Raw genomic sequence first — 19,763 nt, 5'->3', positions numbered from 1 at the left:
AGAAACAAAAGGCAAGAGTGAAAATAAGAAATCTAGAAAGAACAGGTTACTTAAAAGAAGGAAATTTTTCCATATAAAGTATGGGTTTTTTAAAAGTCTGGAAAAATCAAATGATTATACTTAAAGCTTTAATAAAAATCTGAAGGGAGAAATTGTTCTTATTGGATTAAAGTACGTAACTAACATAACATATCAGATTGTATAAAAAAAGTTAACAAAAATATAATGCAACAGACAGTTAAGACAATGAAATGGGCTGAAAGTCCTTTCCATGAGGAGCTAGGAAAATTTGCTTTGAAGTTATACAGTTCTGAAGAAAAACAATGCATAAGAAAATGGTAGAATGCATTCAATTTGCCTTATCCTCTAAATGGTTATGAATTATCAGCCTGGTAAATTAAAATTATCCAGTGTTTGCAATATGAAGTATAAGAATACTCCTGGCTCCAACATAATTTCTTTTACCTGGATGCCCACTATGAAGTTGCACCATTATTTTCCTGAGATTGTACATCAATACAGATACAACACACAGTCTACATTAAACATGAGATTCCTGGATTTGGAGTACCCGTTGGAACTAGTCACTGACCGTGGTGGTGCTGAGGGCTTCCTCTAGCTGTGGACAGCACTTTTTAGTTTGATACTGCTTGCGCGCATGTTTGAAATAAGGAAATACCCTGACCATTTTTCTAAAAACACTGTTAAATGATCTTCCTTTTAAAATCACAGAATCGCAGAATGCTTTGGGTTGGAAGGGACCTTTAGAGGTCATCTAGCCCAAGCCCCCTGCAGTGAGCAGGGACAGCTTTAACCAGATCAGGTTGCTCAGAGCCCCATCCAACCTCACCTTGAATGTTTCCAGGGATGGGGCCCCCACCACCTCTCTGGGCAACCTGCTCCAGTGCTTCACCATCCTCACTGTAAAAAATTTCTTCCTTATATCCAGTCTAAATCTATTCTTCTTTAGTTTAAATCCATTATTCCTTGTCTAATTCCTTTAGAATTAGAAAATTCTAAATAGTCATTACTAATGTGTTGCTCTTGAAGCAGGTCTAGACAGAAACAGTTGTTGTCTTTACAGTATCTTGACAACACAGACGGGAAGCATTGAATTCTGAGAGCCTGGACTTTCATGGGAATTGCTACAAGAAATCAACTGCAATAATGTTATTGTGCAACTACAAATTAAAATGTGAAAGCTTTATTCTTTATTCCTTCTATAGCAAACACAGCCAGGCTGTTTAAAAGTTACAAACTGCTTTGCCATACAAAAATTAAATCAAATTTAGTAAGTTTTGAGGTGTTCCTTGTTGGTGCTGCAAGCATAAATCTGTGCTATGTACATTTAACTTGGAAAATGCATAAATACTACCTGGGCAGATACATAAGCAGTGAAAGACCTACAGGCCTGAAAGTACTGCACTATTGTGCAACTTTTACTTCATCAGTTGATGTATTTTTGGTAATCTAAACATTTAATTCTTTCTAATTAACATTTTCAAATTGGTTTATACAGATGTTATATTCAGATGACTACTAGGTAATATCAAAAACTATGTGCCCATCAGACTCTTTTTGTGCATTGCTTTTAAACGGGAGAGTTTCATGCTATATTTACCATTTGGAATTTGTCATTTTCCCCACCACAAAGGCAAAGAAAAATTAGACTTTTTAGGCCTCCACCATACAGAGGAAGTTCCTTTGTCACTTGTTTGAATTACCATAGGAAGAGGAGCTTGGATTACGATTGCAGCGGCTCCATGAATAAGATGGAATCTGTTCTCTTCCCAAGGTGACAGTCAACGCAGCTAAACCACTGCAGACTGTGGAAGAGGGGGACAGGGTAAACACAACTAACATTTTCAAGGGCACTTCAGTAACTTCAGAATCCAAGATTAATGTTCAAGAGTAACTTTATGTATCTTGTCAGCTTTAGTACATTGATGATCAATGAAACTCAGCATGTTGAATTTCTAAGTTATTTAAAAAAAAAAATTGAACTTAGGAATGCAATTACTTAAATGCTAAATTACTGATGTCCCACTGCCAAGGGATACCTCTTCTGACAGTGTCCTGAGTGACCACCAGCAGAAGCAGAACAGGATAAGTGAAACAAACTACCATGAAAAGAAGGTGTTGGTTTGTGGAATAGTATAGATACATGTTTTCCAACATAAACATGAATATTAAGTTTATGTGGGACTCTGGAAGCCTAGCATTTGTCTGTCCATTAGACAGGACCTTTCGTTAGTGCTGATAATATGACGCTATTTCATTAATTACTACAAAGAATTCCCTGTTTCTCATAGGATAAGAACTTGTACATGGTATGATCAAATTCTCACATAGAGAAGGTGATTATGAATGACAGCATGAATTCCAGAATTACTCCATTCTGTTTATTTTCAATTCACTTACTCTCAAGAAGAATGGGAACTTTTTCCCATAAAATCCAACTCTGAAAAATTCTGGCTCCAAACGCTGTTGATCCATAATTTTATCATACAAAGATGCTTCCATCATCTGGGTGAGATTGGTAAGAAATGCAATTAGTTGTCTTTGAAAACATATTTTTACCTTAAGCTATCACAAAAGGGAGGGTCTTTCAGCACACTGCTCTGGTGTACTGGAATTGCAGTGCACCTCTGAGCAACAATAAGGACATCTAGAAGCATCAGATTAAATCAGGGCATCAGATTAAATAATTATACCTCTTAATGACTGAAAGTTTCCGAGAATTAAAAAAAACCTGCTTTTAAATATGAAGTACCTATATAAGGGGTAAAATATTAGATTAACAACAACACGCATAGTTCTTTAATGAAAAATGGAAGTAATAGAAATACAGTTTGAAACATATGACCCAGTAATCTGCTAATCATCCAAACACATGGCAGTAATGGGGTCAGTTTAGTCAGCAAAGTCCAATTTCCATATTCAAAAGAGTTGTGTCCAAATCATACCAGATTCCAATGATTTAAGCGTCTAATGTGAGTCCATTTAAAAATCTCTCAATAGCAATTAACATAATTTTTGATCAATACATCCTGCTTTTATTTCACTCAAAACACTGACACAAGTGATCTTAATGTCAAAGTCCACTTTTTCTGATCATATTTCAGCAAAGCATTCTGTGTTCGTAAGTTTTTAATACTGTGAAAAAACCAGTATTAGCCCTATTGTAGGTAACACAGACAGCTATTTAATGTGTATATTATATCAATATCTGCCTAGTTATATTGACGTGAGAAATCGCCACACCTCCATTTTTTGATTAATACAGATATAGTAGAAGGATATTTCCTAATTCAAATGCAAAACACATTAAATACAATTAATTAAACATGCATAAACTAATTATTCTGTTCACATGATGATAGTCAGTTTGCATTGGCTTATAGACTTCTGCCATTGGGATATCTAAATATATATGGAATAAGCAGATCACAAGGAGTACTGCCACACAGCTCTGTGTTGAGAATTTTGCACAATGCTGTTAAGCAGCTCTGGATTAAGTATACTTCAGTCAGTCCTAGCAGCAAGCATCCTACATGTATGAAAAATTTAAAAAGGAAGCTGTGATATAAAATTGAATCCATCAGAAGCAGACAAGAAAAGGGAAGACTGAATAATCTTTAAAACACAGTATCAGAAAGAATGAAGAAAGAAACAATGCTTAGAGTTCTAGGAAAACTGAGAGAGATACTAGGAAGACTGTGTCAGGAAAGATTCGTTTTGGCTATATGATATTAAACAGACCATATTTTAAGCAGTAAATAAAAAAAAATTGTGAAGGTGTACATTGCTTGTTGCAAGCTGTTTGCTCACAATTACAACTGCAAAGATACGTCGCTGCTCCTAGCGAAGGACTGCTGAAACCTGGATAAACCATAGCAAAGCAATGAAATTGAATTTGTAATATAATTTTTCTGCATAAGCATGCACATGAAAGCGGTGCTGTGCAGGTACAAACATTGCAAGATCATTTATTTTCCCCTTTTTCTTCAAAAATCTCATACTCCTTTTTTATAATCTTTATCATAGAAAAAACCCACAAGCTAAAAAAATAAATTTTGCAAACCAAACCTAAGGACCATTCGGCAGAAAATTTAATTTTCTAAGTCATGTTTTATAACCCAAACCAAAAACCTTTTGGATCTCTGATTGATGAAAAGTACATTACCCTCATTTTGCTGAGGTTTCTGTAGTCATAGTAGCTTTCATACTGTTCTGCAATTTTCCTGCATAAGATAATGCCATTTTCCCAACACTGCAAGCAAGTAAAAGATGTTCAGTAATTTCAAAGCAACTGTTTGACAATTTGTGATTTGTTAGTGGTCTGTTCTTTCTATACTAAGTCCTACTTCCAGTAACTGAAAATACTTGAATGTATTGTCCACTAGACATACTGATAGCTGCTGAGTAATACTGATGAATTCTTTGAAGGATTGAAAATATATTGAGAGACTTATTTAATAAATGATTCTTTCAGGACTATCACTGCACAAGATACAAATCATTGCAAGAGTGATGATACACATCTCTTGATACTACATGTGAGATTGATTCAACACAGTATGATTTTTACATTTTAAAATTGTACTCTTAACATATCCTCCTTAATTTTTGTAGATTGGAAAATATTTTATTGCACCATATAATTTAAACTCTAAGAGCTGATTACAGAATTTTCGGAAAAAAATTATGATCAACATCAGTTTGATTACATTTACACGGCTTCCATGGGTATTACGCTAGCTACACAGAATTGCAATGAATTGCTTGTTTATCAGCAAGACAAATCATCACACAAAAGATATATAAAATTTTCAACTACAGGATAATTACTCTCGCTTAATTCAGAATCAGCATTCTTAGTGATGACAATGAACTGTGATCCCCAAAATCCATTCCCTTTTAGAGATTCTGCAGTTGCTATTCTAAAAGACTCAACATGATTTAGAAGGTGTAAACATAGTCCTTATAATCCAGACCCCTGAATTTTTTCCTCACTTGGTCACTAAGTGAATTTCATAAGGTTTATATGGCTCATTTTCACCACCTTTAAAACGGAGAGAAATGATACTATCTTTTATAAAGTGCTTTGACAGTTACAAAGCGAATTGCTGCACAAGTGCAAATTATTCTCACATGTAAGTGTGGGATTTCTAGGATACAAACACAGGATTAGAAGAAACCTACTGTGTCGCTAAGTAACTGCTTCATCAGGCAACAACAAACACTTCCTCTCTATACGAGAAAAGACTGCAACCCTGGAAGTAATGTCCTAAAATGAATAAACTATCCATTCCAGATCCACTCAGTAAAATAGGACTATTTTACCTTTCCTCTATCAAAGTTTTGAATGATGGTCAGATGGAGACACTCTTTACGTTGCCACTCTGTTTGCATGGGGTAGTTGAGGAATTCTCTCAGTGGCCGATCAGACCACTCCAACAGCTCGTTGTACAGCAGGAGCGTGTAGGCAGCCTCTACAAGACAAATTATAGCACGGTACATACGAACACCAAGCAAATAAAACAGCCAAAGTACACAGAAATGCGAATGCTCCTGATGAGATCCACCTTTTTAATGGGTAACTGATTTATTTCAAGTATAAGACAGATGGTAGTGCTGGTTTTGGACAGAGTTACTATCTAGAGCTATAATAACTTCAGCTTACAATTTTCACACACTATTTAAAGTGGAGTCACTGGGACAGTTTTCCTGGAGTCTGACAATACAAAGGGGACAGAGAAATTAAGTAACAGTTTCCTGCTTAGCCCTAGTCTTCCCTGCTGCTTAGGAGACACTCTCAATGGCTCTGCTGTCTGAGCAAGGGAACAAGGGCCGGAGGATGAGGAACGTGGATAAAGAAAGAGGAAAGAAGGTAGATAGGACTGTGGACACAGTCCAGAAGAGATCAGGGCTGGGAGGGAAATGGAGAGGCAGATGTGTGCTTAATAGACTCCATTCTTTCAGTAATAGAAATAAATCCCTCTTAGCTGAGCCTTAACACTCTACCGTAACAAACAATTCAGAAGTGTACACACAGAACATTTTTTAATTTTGTAAAATTTTATTTATTTTTAGGTTTGGAAGGATCAAACCTACTGTTCCTCTCTGGTCAGAGAACTGTGTAGTAATCGTTAGATCATGGTTGGTAGAAATTACCCGGGAATAGCAAAATTATTATTTTTACTTTGATTTAAAGAATTCCTCAGAAACAGTACACTAAAACTAATATTAAATGAATCTCTCTATTGCAAAGTCAGACTTTGGCCAATTACGAATCACTGGAATTACTACTGGTTATGACAATTCACTTTGGCTAACTGTGCATATGCATTGTTGTTCTCCAAGTTAGTGTTCACAGTCTGTTTTTCCACTCTCAGGACCACTTTGCATCAGTCAGTACAAAGACGGGCCACGTTCTGGAGACGTACTACACTGGAGAAAGAAGATGCCTACTGGAGTTACTTTACTGCAGGTTTTATAGGTTGTACGTAAGGCAAAAAATAACTATAAAGTACTGCAGTACTTTTTATGCTAAGGTAAGGTTGCCCCAGACAACCATATCCTACTTCTGCCTCTGCCATATGAGTTCCCATAAGACAGGTGACTTAAACCAAACTGTACAGAGCTTTTTTCTAACAGTAGTGTTCCTCTTCTGCGTCCAGCTTAAGAACCTGTGGATGAAAAAACATCACTGCAGCAGATGTTTGTGGGAGAGCGTGCTTTGAATCCAAATGTTGTAAAATGCTAAGCATGGTGCAAAAAATGATGCTGCACTGCAACACATATGTGCAAGGGAGACAGCTGAAGTTGCACAGACAATCTTAATTCTGGCATCACACAGCTTTCAGTCTGCTTGACTGCTAACATCCTTTGTCATAGTTTCAAGCTACAGTTTGGTACTCAAAATATGCAGCACATTTATAACCCAATTTAAAAAATCCATGAAGTTGATAACAACAAAGCATTCAAAATCACAAGGAAGCAAAAGATAGCAGAGCATAAATACATGTCAGGATAGCTCACTATGACCCTTCCTTTCTAACTTGGCATGCAAGTCCTTCATTTTAACAGATTTTTGTCTGCCATACCAACATTTTTTTTTTAAGTTATCATAAATGTATACAGAAGGTTTCTAAAATAAGAATGGCCATACTGGATAAAAGCTCTGAAGGGTCCCTCTACCCATCATCCTATATCTGGCAGTGGCCAGCATAAGAAGTAATATATTGGTACCTTTGGGAGAGGTCTGTAACTATTGGCTGTGCACCAAAAAAGTAAGGAGAGATAAACAGGGTTGACTCACGATGTGGGAAATGCAATTTATACAGGAAAGATTCAAAAAACTAAACATTTCTAAGATGGATAGATACAAAGACGATCTCATTACACTTCTCAGATGACTGAGGGGACACAAGAGAAACCAGTGCATTTATGTGCTTCAGCCTCAAGAGAGTTATATTTATAGCTGTAACTGAGTGCTGGGTAAAGAAAGATTTGAAGCCACGTTTTATATTAAAAAGGACCTTTTTTTTTTTTTTTTTTTTTTTTTTAAACAGAGGATTATTAGAAACAGTCCTGCAAATCATACTATGAAAGGAGAGAAAAATTATCTTACAGGCAAGCTGGCTTCATCCCTAGAATGAAACCACGCAGTTAGTGAACTAATGGTGCAACATATAGGAATGCCGCTGAAGTAGCAACCTTCTTTTCCTACTCCCATGCACTTTAGATCAGCTAATTTACAAAAGGTCTGGGTGTTGTCACTGATTGATAAGGCAAGGTAATGGACTACATAAGTCTGTTTTGTAGTGGAAACACTGTCTCTATCCCGACACCATGAGTGTGAGACAATCCTTCCTTAAGGAACTCATGGCAAAAAAACCTCAAAACAATCAGTCATGGAATCTACCATGGCAATGAATGCAAAAATCACACATGTTAATAATAAATACACAGGAAATACAACAAAGTCCTGGAGATAAATTTTGAGTAAAATACTGTTTAAAATAAGAATGGATGGCAAAACAATTTAAAAAAATTAGGTTCATACCACTGCTGAAGGCAAACTGGACACATATTAGCAGCCAGTGTGTAAAGGGAACTCAACATTACTTAAAGAGTTACATCTGTTCTGTAAAATCAGGAAATGAATAGTTTGGCACAAAAGCCAGCTGTGGCAAAGATACTGCTTGATAATCAAAACTCTCTTGTGACTCACTACTGCCAGGTCACATGAGGAAATGAAAATGTCTCCTTAATATATCCTGCTATCTAGTCTAGACTTTAAACCCATGAACTGCAAAGGGACTGTGGAAATTCCAAGTGAAGGATCTTTCCCATGGATAGCAGAAAAGCATAAGGAAATTTGCTGTGGCAGGAGGTACCTGTAGCCTGTTCACTAGCAATCCCCAGCCAACTAATCTGCTTTTAAGAAGGAAAAAATTCTGGAGAGATTCTGAACACATGCAGTTGCAATTGTAAACACTGGGGAAAAGATGGAGGTATTATAAGGTCAGCTAAATATTTTGGCAACCAAAGATTGTTTAATTTAAAGAGATACTCATTTTATCTTCTCCAGCAATTATTGATGGCATGTAGTTACCCAAATGAAGAGCACTTTATGTTGTATAAACAACAACCATGAACATTATTTTCTCATTTCTTCATTTAAAAGTTAATGGCCAGCCCTGGCACTAAATTCGCATTGAGAATTCCTGGACAATAGTACTGCAAATGTGGTACGTGAAGATTCAGAAAGACATCAACAAAGCGCTATACTTGTTACAGGTTTTAGGGTCTCTGTCCCATCATTAGTAAGTGATATGGGTCTTCCTTTATTTTCTTTTTTTAACCTAAAAGTTAGGTTCTGAAACACAGCTATGTAGAAACACCACACCAAACGGCTAACCAGCAGCATTACAAAAAAGTATATAGGCTCAGATACTACCAAATGGACTCATAAAAACTTCCTCTAAATTTTGCTCCTCTTGGATGAAGAATGACCGTATCACACATTTATTGCTTGTGTGTATCAACAGTAGTCATTTACATTCAACATGGCACAGCAAGTAGGAGAGTTGCAGGGCTGAAAAAAAGCTGTATTTTGAGAGAGAGATTAATTGTTCAAGGAAACTCAGCTGTTGCCTGGGTCGGTATGTTCTGCACTGAGGATACAGCTTACAGGTTTGCAAAAGACTGCAAATCATGGACCAGTCCTAAATATCTTTTCCTTGTTTGTACTCAATTACCTGTGAAGTTTTGTGCTTTCAGATGTAGGTCATACAGCTTATGAATATAGCGAATATACATCTCTTCCTTATTCAGTTCAGTCTTGTAAAAATTCTGCAATAAAATTGAATTTTGTAATGAAATGTAGTAGTTAATAAATATATGATAGTGGTTACAAACAAAAGACTTCAAACATAATGTTCTATAAATACACGTAGATTTGAAAGTTTCACATGTACAATAGAATAGTAAATTTTCAGTAGACAAGTTAACGTGCTCCTGAATGTTTTTTTATTTAAATTTTCATAGAACATAAGAGGAAGAACCTGATAGAACTGAAATCTGATGGTTCTTTCTTTAGAAATACAAATCCATTCTAAAAGTGCACCCATATATCCTTACTTAGGCCATTTAACATATTGCTGAAAGTTGTATATTGATTTTAAAATATTGACAGCACTCTGACTTTTGTGTTCATATTTTAACAAAATATCTACCGCCTGGTATGTCTACTCTTCCTTCTGTGATAGGAAAATGCCAGAAGGACTTTGGTAGCTTTACGAAGAACTATTCAGTATTGTAAAGAACACAATCCTGAATCATAAACATGATTTCTTCAGCCCTAACTGGTGCTGGGAACCGGTACCTGATGCATAGATATTGCATTGCATGATCGAAATATACAAAGTTGCACTCTAAAGTGATATCCAGGACGAAATTTCCAGAAGTGGCTAAAGATTTCTGCATGTATAACTGCAATTTGTTGTTACAAGAATAACACATGGAATGCAACATCAAAACCCTTAGTTCAAAACTTTCATGATTTATTTGCAAGCCCTAAAACAAAGTATGAAAAAGTTATAGAGAGAGGAGCACAACCCTATAGCACCGTTCACAAGTATTGCCATACTCACTATGAACATGCAGCTAGAGTCCCCCTGCTAGACGTACTTAACATTCAGGGTAATCCGCTTTGGTTAATAAAAATTTATAGGAGAGAAGAATCTAGCACTGGTTCTTATTAGCAATTAACAATTTCTGTTCTATTATTCAAATCACTTACTATTTTGAACTCTGAGTGGTCAAACTTTTTCCCCTATTCTTATTCTGTGCCACTGTTTCCTAAATTGAGTTATCAAAGAGAAAGGTGGGAGGAACATTATGAAAAAATCAGAATAAAAACTTTATAGAGAAAGGGTTTTTTAACTGACTTGAGAAAACGACTACATATCCATAGCTGTGTAATGACATGCCCCCTTTAGGCCACCATCTGCCTTTATAATCCAAAGACTTCTCTTTTCCTCCCACAAGGTTAAGACTAGGAACAGATGCTTCTCTTTAGAACAGAAAATGAAAAAAATATCTGTTTGTATGTTTATATTTACCTGTCTGAAAAAAAAGCATAATCTAAATACAGAATTGCGAGCAATAAAGCATAAAGTTTAAGACAAAATACGGCACTGAACTGCAGTACTAGACTTCTTGGCCTCTGACCCCTAAGCACTAAAGCCTCCAGTACTTGTCACAAGCCCATACTATACAAATCAACAGGTTCTCCTCTGAAGCTCTGACAATGTCCAGTTGGTCTGTAAGGCAGACCACAGCAAGACAACCCAGTCACAGCTCAGGAAAAACGTCATGCTAATAAAGGTGTCGTGTGATTTTTCAAACAACTATTTCAAGGTATAAAATATAACAGATGTAGTCTTCAAAGGGGGACGTGATGTAAAAAGTAGACTTGCCTAATTAATAAAGACTTTTTTCCTACGAAAAAAAGAGTTTGAAAACAACATTCAAACAGGCAATGTGGACATGTTCTACTTAAATGGCATGATGTCATATACCAGTGTAAAGCATCACAGGAAAATGTCCTCTTTCTAAAAAGAAGATATAATTTTAACAGAACCTGAAATATCAATTAAATATCAAACACCAATGAGGACCAGAGGTGCCTGAGAAAAACTCCTCAGCGAGTTACCGAAAGTTATTCAATATACTTTCAATGCTTTTGTACACCTCTGGGATGACAGAGTTCTTTCATTAGAAATTCAACTGTCAAATCAGAGTTAGGTGATTCTTATGCATAAGGAACTAACTCCATTAGACACCTCTTAAAACAGCTTTTCCAAATATTCATTACTAATGTGAAATGTACTCCAGATGATCTAGAGGGTGGAGAGAGTAGGAAAAAAGTTCCTACCTTCTCCTTTCATCTAAGTTATTGCTGCTGCTGCATACCCTTCTACATATTTCATGATGTGGCATAATTCCAGTTAATTTGGTAACTTGGTTAACTTGGACAATTCTATTTTCTGGAAGAACAGCATATACCTCTATGGGGAAACAATGTAAAAATTCTCTTCTCATGCCAACCAGTCCTCTTTGGAAATCAGAATACCTTTAAAGTAGTGGTGAAAAATGAAATATTGCTTCCTCCTCTGGACTTCATATAATTTTAACATTATACATTCCTCTAATTACTTGTTGCATGAAACATCTTTTGAGATGATGAGTTCATCCATCATATGGGCAAGAAAATGTCTTAAAATGTGTGCTACTTCTATAATTGACATTTCCTTTTCAAAATTTATCATTCATTGTTTCTCTGGTGTGCAAATAGTATTAAAATTTGTCTGAAAATTATTAGGATATGAAATCCACCTTAGCCTGTACAAGTCACTGAAAATCCCATTTAAAAGTATGGTGTTTGAGGGTTTTTAAATATTTGAATTTTCTTTTTGTGTAAATCTTGGATGATTTGCTAATAATAGTTTAAAAAATCCTTAGTGTTAGGATGAAAATAATCAGGTGCTTTACAGAATTCAGATCATGCCATATATGCTGACAGAAAGCCAGCTGCTCTACGGCTACATAGTAAACATCACCCCTATTTACAGAGCACTATTTTCCTACTGAAGAAATCCTTTATTCTCCTATGTATAACTGCTACTTAGAAGTGATACCAAATTGTTTCACTGACGTCAAAAATGCAGAATTACAAAGTCAGCTTATTCTGTTTTTTTCCCTGGCTAAAAATACAGCTTTCCAAAACATTCACCATGAAATGGAAACTTTCCAAGGTTAACGGAAGTCAATAAACTTGTCAGTGGAAGCTGGCCTAGAACGAAAATGCATCTTGTAAACAAAAATGAAATCTTTTTCATACTACTTTTGTGCACCATTGGCTCGTTGTAATGATGATAACATGACAAGAGGAGGTCTTGAGCAGCATTTCTGGCTCTTCTATTGGGAAGAGAATAGATAGCCTGCAGTCTTCAGAAGATATCCCATATTATATGTCATAAGAACCAACTTGTGTCGGTTATTGGGGAAGAAAGGAAAAAAGCGAAATCATGTAAGTTTTGTTGGGTTTGGGGAAGGAGGAAAGGCTTGTTTGTTTTTATGAACTCAGAGACCAATTAAACTTGGAAAATACTTTGGTGAAGTTTATCCAGTAGGAAGAGACTGAAAACTGAATAAAGCAGTATTAGAGATCTCTCAGAGCCCAGCTATAAAATGCCAAGGAAGACTAACTCCCCACTGTATCAATTTCACCCTGAACAAAAAAATCAGCAATCTTAAGTGCAGTATCTATCAACTTCCACTCAAACTCCATCAAGAAGCAAGGTACCTCCTATTCAAATGTGTGGCTGTATACTAGAAAATGCTCAAGTGAAATCAAAAAGGGAAAGAAAAAGTATTATACAAACCAAAAGGCTAACAGTGCAGCCAATCTTTTTGCCATCCACTTCTCCCATTTTCATGCAGTCCCTAAAACAGAAAGTAATGGAAGTCACAAGTAATGACGTTTATCCTCTTACAGTGAAGCACACCTCAGAAAACAGACATATTTGGCTTGGCAAGCTGACTGAAATGATGCAACCCAAAGATATTTGGGTGAACAGCTGACCCAGGCATGTAAGGATTTTCATGCCTCCTTTTCTAGGACATGGAATACCTCAACTGTCAAGACAGACAATGTTTTTTTCTGGCTCTGTCATTGATTTGCTAGGTGACTGCTGGAGATCATTTGGTTTCTTCTTACTTTGCTCAAATCATGCCAGCAGAAGCCAGCACGGCTGCCAGAAGCGGCAGTCCTGTTCCTCTCAGGCACTCACTCCCAGTCCTGCACTACTGCCTGCACAAACCTCGGAAGAGATACAGGTTAGGCAGCATCTTTTGCTGGGCCAGTTTTAGCCCACGTCAGTCAGATCACCGAAGTGCAGCACAAACGCTTGTGCTGGCACAAGGAAGAGGGTGATGCGAATGAGGGAATGAGCAGGGATGAGTCTGCTTTCTTCAGAGACAGCGTACATCTAAATTGGTCATGGAATTACAGAATTAATTCCCACTCTGTGAAAAAGCAGAATGTCACTGACCTCCTCTGTAAAATGCTCGAAGATCCACCAAATTTTCCTCAGTACCACTTTAAAATTAGTATCGTTTATTGTTTGGGGAGGCAATAGATCTGACCCCAAAGTCAAAAGTTAAAATGGAACCACACAGAGTTTGATTATCACAAAGGGAAAAACAGTGTCAGTATAACCAAACTGGAGTAAAAAAATAGCAGGCAGACATCACCATGCAGTCGCAAAAAGAAATTTAATGTGATTTTAAAACACTTTTGCATACATGAGCTAAACAATCATCCCAAATAACTCTCATAACCACCGGTAGGCACAACTGTTTTGAAAGATGATGGACTGAGAGCCCTGGAGGTTGTAATCCAACCGATTCCTGAAGAGGAATAGTACTGCCAGGCTTCTAGAAATTAAGAGTTCAGTCTCTTTGTTGACAAAATAGCTTTCCTTTTCAACTATCAGTGAGGATAGCAAGTGGAGTACCAGGCCTTACCATGTGTCCCCCTTGCAATTGGGGAAAAAACTAACACATAAGCTCTACAAAGTGCTACAACTGATGGCAATAAGGAGGACTAAACTGAAATCTGAAGTTTCTACATGGACTTCACAAGTGACCGAGAAAATCCCTCTTAGTCTCCCACTCTTAAAAGGGAGTATACATCTCTTATTTCCCTCTCCTTTGTTCATGTGGTACAGTCAGATGCAAGCTTCTCACCCAGAGATCATATCTTTGTATACATACTCACTGTGCTGGCTGACACTACAACTAAGCATGACTGACGTAGTGATAGGAATTTTACATATTCTGTAAAACAACTGTCAGGTGATTAGTATTGAGCTCTGTGTCTTCAGACAGACTTGAGTCACTAACCTACTACCAAAAGTTCCTATATTCCTTCATAGGAAACTCGTGCGAGCCACTGGATTTTCATACCATGGGGAGGCTACTGGGTTAGTTTTCAGGCAGCTTGTCTCATTTTCCTGTTGATTAAGCAGCTGCTGTCAGAGATCCTGAGCATGTATAGTTGATGTGTCCATGTGCAGTCACCGTTTGTGCAAGATCACCCTATTTTCCTCCTAATATTTTGAAGATGACAACCCTACTTATAAATTGTGATAATCACTCACCTGTAGTCCAGTAACCTCTCCATGAGGCGAGTCACAGTGGCAATTAATGAAACGCCACTTTCCCTCCATGTTTCCCGCTCAATTTTCTTCAGTAGACTGAAAAAAAAAAAGAAGCCAGAACAATTTCACCATTTATTTTCAACTGTCACTATGACAACCACTCTGCTTTTACCAGTACCTTAATACCTTAGCAACATCTTCGATAGTTAGGTTTTCTTTTACAAACACCCTCCCAAGAAGCACAATTTGCAAACAATGTCTTACCTAGGATAAGGACCAAAAAGTGGAATTCTAGTCCAGGAAGCATTGACAAAACAAATGATTTTTATATTAGCTGCATCAGGTTAAAATATATCAAATACCTAATTTTCAGAATACATTAATATCCCAAAGACTTAACAGAACTCTTACATAAAATTTATATATTAATTTCATGCTGATAGATCAGAAAACGGGGAGTTTAAAGATGTACCTAGAAAAGAATATTTATCAACTCAACATACCTTCTCAATCAGACCTCAACTTTTTTAACAAAGATATTTCCTCCTCTCTAATATTTCAGTACGCATGAAATCTAAGAATGGGCAAGGGATTTTAATAAGATGACTCCCCCTCTTCACTCCATATTTCCTTCTGAGAACATACTATCATACACATGTAAAATTTCATTAGCTTAAATTGTCCTAAGATTCTTTATTAAAACCTGTTGTGTTGAGTTCTTACACTAATGTAAATGCAGATTACACATTGAAGTGAAAAGATTTCAAAATGGTGTTGTAAGTGGAGCTGTCAGTAAAATTATACTTAATATTTCTTTCTGTTACAGGCCTCTGATTTTCATTGCTTAAGTTTAACAAACGTTAATCATCTGGGCATGAATTTCCAGTATTTCCTCTCTGAGAATGAACAAGGAAATATATATCTACAGAGTTGTGTTATTTCTATGCTTTGGTGCAGGACCTTAGATGGATGATATGTCTATGGAGATATTTTAGCAGTCTGCCTGAAAATGCACTCAGGTATGGTTTACTTAGAAGTCTCTGAAAATTGCCACATCCATATACTCAGAGCTTTTTAGAGAGTTGTTAATAGCATCTCCGAACCTTCTGTCTGCAGTGGGCAAGCTGTCAGCTCCACTGACCTTCATCTATACTGAGCATGTTCAGTCCCATAAAACTCCTACGTCCAAATTTCACCAAACTTATAACAGTGCCCAATAACTCCTACATGCCAACTGCACTAGCTATACACTCCAGCTCTGTTCAGCTCCTTACATACAGGGGGATGTCACAGATGCAATTCTCCAAACTAATTCCACCTAAGTGAAGCTGTGCTCTGCTGGAAACAAGAAGGAAACATTGATTTTCATTCTGCACCCTTGTATCAATCTTAGACTCACTTCTCTTTAGGAGGCAATCAGATGTCTTTCCTTCACATTCAGTGACTGGCTACCTGTCATTGCTAGCAGAGACAGATGACAAGGCCATCCTTAACCAGAAGAGGCTGAAGCACTAATCTGGCATCTCTGCTTTCCATACAGAATACACAGGCTAACTTAATTCGCTTTTAAACCCCCTGCGTTCCTTTCAATACAAGTTTTTGTGTCTAACAAGAAATGAGTAGAGCCTGTTACATTATTATGCACCGATTACTGCACTGATTTTTCCTTTCTATTGCCTTTCAACTCCGTATTAAATAGGAACAGTTCAACCTAAATTCATCAAAATAATTACCTACAGTTCCTGTAGAAAAACAGCAGAAGTCTGACTTCTCTTTTAAAACAGATGGTTTTCATCTGTACTTGACTTATGCATGTTCTTTATAAATGTATTGGCATATTCAGTATAAATATACAATTTCTACGAATGGGTTGTGTAGATACATTCAAGGTACTTATTCAAACTGACATCAATGTCGTCAGTTGAACAATTTTATGACTTGCCTTCTGATGCATGCCTCCCCCTCTCCATCATACATCTTTCACCACAATGCACAGAACAAACACTCAGAATGAAAGAGCTACTCAAACATATCCCTTGGCTTCTTCGTGGCTGTGTCTAGATAGAATTAAATTCCTGTTACTTACAGGTCCCAAAGCATAGCCAAGATGCCATGTCCTACAAAGCACTAAGGGGGATAAACAACACAGAGAAACAATGAAAACGCTTCTGCCTTATCCATGCTACTATAGCCTAACATCTGGGACCACCTGGACAGTTGTGTGGTTTTTGTTTGTTTGTTTGTTTGTTTTTTTTAATCTTGGGTTCCCAAGAATAACAGAGCAGAGTGGGGACCCAGAGAATCAGAGCTCTCCAGGGATGAACAACAGGCTCAGAACCACGTTCGGGCTAGCTCCATCATGTAGTAAGTGCATTTTATATGCCTAAGCCACAGAGTTATTCAGACCACTAACTCACAGGCACCTAATCCTAGAGGTGCCTTAAAACATCTGGATGTCTATTTTGGAGTACAAAGTCCTCCAGGTACCTCACTATAGCCAAAGGTTCCCTTATCTAGTCAGATGGGTCAAAGTCAAACTTTGCTGCAAAAGTTCAGCGATCAGTGAGGAACTACCCAAACCCCACAAACATGCAGAAGGGCTCTAAAAGACCCAGTCCAGAGAGTCTAATAGGCTGGGCAGCACTGAATTCAGTCATGCAATTAGGGGAAGAAATTAAGAAGAGTGAAGACAGCATGCAAGAGCTAGCAGTTATCACTTTTTACATAATAGCTTCATGGCTAAAGAAATCACCCACAAACTGGCAGAGCTTGGTATTAAATGCCTGCTCAGTTTGAATGTCAGCTCCAGTTTCTTCAAAGAGAAGCCTCATCGTCAGGCCCCCAGCGGAGCTCACTAGCCCAGGTTTTGTGCTTTGATAATGTGGCCACCTAACCTCCAGACCTGAGATGGCTTGTGTTGGGCCAAACTGGAGTACAGCTACAGAAGTAATAAACTGGCAGCATCCGTCAGATTCAGAACAAAAGAGCTACTTGAGTATAACCCTCGGCTTCCAAGGATTTTGTTCTAACCAGCAACTGCTTAATAAAGTGAAATCATTCTTCTCCCTGTGCTAATTAACTCAGGAATTCAATTGCAGTGTTACAGTGTAAATGTAGATCAGGACACCTTTCATACCACGATTACACTGGGTAGCAATTACAACATCTAGTTTCTCACGACAGCAAAATGTTCACTACTTTATGCTTTGCAGCTCTTCAAATGACATCAGGAGCTAATCACTGAGTGGTCATATTCAAGTCTCTAGAAAGACATTGATTTAAACCAAACAGCAGTCATTTTCCCCCTACTTTCACTGTGTCTTTTTATTTGATAAAGATAATTCCATTATAATCAGTGAATTCTAAGCACATATTATTTTAGGTATGTCCAGAGATGCTTATAATTTGTCCTTGAAAATAGAACATGTTCAAAGGAAAGATGCAGTCATTGTCTCTGGAAAAAAAACAGTTAACGTGGAAGTTGAGAGATTTAAATTCATTTTCCAATTCAGACAAAATAAACAAAAAGCATGACAAAACCTGAAAGTGTCACACCCACTGCAGTTACTAGAGTGTATCCAAAGCAGGCGTGTGCATCCCTTTGGCTCCCAGCTGTACCTGTCAAAACCAACCATGCTGAATCTTCAGAAGGATCAGGTAATATTGCAGCACTTGAAGACTACAAACCCACTGCTTGCTGCAAAACCCTATTACTGTTTCACAGTCCTTGGGCATATAGCACATCTGTCGCTTCAGCCTAAACAAGCCTGCTTTCTTGCACTGTCTAAAGACACTCTAATATTGCTTAGTTTAAATTACCCATGGAAGAAATAAAAAAAAAGAAATCGCAGGCTAACTGGCCCCATCCCTTGCATTCAGCTCCCTAAACTGTCCATCTGATTTTAATTGTTTTCTTTCACATAGCCTAGAACACTATGTCATCCTCCATTTTAGATCAGTATCTTCTGCAAGCTCTCCTCTTGAGAGGTGTTAATGTATGGAGTCAAATTAAACTCAGACACAAAACTAATGATAAATACTATTTTTTCTTAAGCTGGAAGGGAACTTGAGCAGTTACTCTGAAATCTCTCAAAGAGTTTAGTTTTAACTTCTGTTATACCAGAACAGAAACAAGTATACTGATGCTGTGAGACATTTTGCAATTTAAATTACTATGACTATGTCTTCAGCATTTAGATTTATAAAAGGCTCTCACCATTTTTCACTGTATCTTGTTTAACATCACCCAATTTAAATCTAACTCAAAACCGTAAAAAAAATTAGGAACTATATTTCATACCGATATGTTTTCTTATAGATTTGCTAGTTATTTCAGTGACAGACATCCTGATGTATTTTGCATGTGAGAATGCATTTAGACTTCATTTTATAATTAAAGTTTTTCCCTTAATGACTTAATTTTGAAGTTAGAATACTGTGTTATTAAAATACTGAAATCATCTTACCTTTTCTTATCTTTACTCAGATTATGAAAAATTTCATGAATAACAAGAAAGTTCTGCTTTAGCATACTGTATTGTTGTTTACCATTATTCATCCATTTTCATAATATTCTGCCTAATCTCTCTACCCACTTTTGCTTCTGTAAATGATAAATATTTAGGAACTCTATTTTTTCGACTCAATACAATTACGGGTTATTATATGTTTCTTATGCACAGACACTGAGATCTGAATGTTGTTATTTAAGCAGACAACTGAGGTAAAACTAATACTTAAAGAAGAAGGAATGGTTAAGAAGCCTTATAAACAGAAAAAGATCATGTGTTTAATAGTACTGAAGAATGCACAGCTTGGAATCCCGAGGAGGAACAATACATCTACTAAACACACCAGAAATAAGTGAAATCTTCCACTTAGGTGGAATTGAGTTCTGACAAACAACAGAGACAGAGTTCAGTTAGTTATTTTGCATCTGTACTCTGTGACAATCATTTATTTCAGTCAATGGGAAAACTTATGGACAACCTTAGGGACTTCAGCATTATTATTAGATTAGATTTC

The 19,763-nt window shown here is 36.9% G+C and overlaps 1 protein-coding gene across 1 annotated transcript in view; it reads right to left on the bottom strand.

Moving 5' to 3' along the window:
• DOCK4 (dedicator of cytokinesis 4) overlaps positions 1-19,763 on the bottom strand; it is a 262,080-nt gene that overhangs the window by 22,452 nt on the left and 219,865 nt on the right. Inside the window, exons 38-44 of the mRNA XM_075727861.1 lie at positions 15,003-15,029; positions 14,739-14,834; positions 12,960-13,020; positions 9,270-9,363; positions 5,347-5,495; positions 4,187-4,273; positions 2,422-2,526 (exon numbers count right to left, since the gene is read on the bottom strand). Of these exons, the coding sequence (XP_075583976.1) occupies positions 2,422-2,526; positions 4,187-4,273; positions 5,347-5,495; positions 9,270-9,363; positions 12,960-13,020; positions 14,739-14,834; positions 15,003-15,029 (619 nt within the window). The remainder of the gene's footprint in view (positions 1-2,421; positions 2,527-4,186; positions 4,274-5,346; positions 5,496-9,269; positions 9,364-12,959; positions 13,021-14,738; positions 14,835-15,002; positions 15,030-19,763) is intronic.

This window comes from Pelecanus crispus, chromosome 1 (genome assembly GCF_030463565.1).
Source record: "Pelecanus crispus isolate bPelCri1 chromosome 1, bPelCri1.pri, whole genome shotgun sequence".
NCBI lineage: Eukaryota > Metazoa > Chordata > Aves > Pelecaniformes > Pelecanidae > Pelecanus > Pelecanus crispus.
Note: the sequence above shows the minus strand (reverse complement) of the source record. Positions and strands in the feature narration are given on the sequence as shown.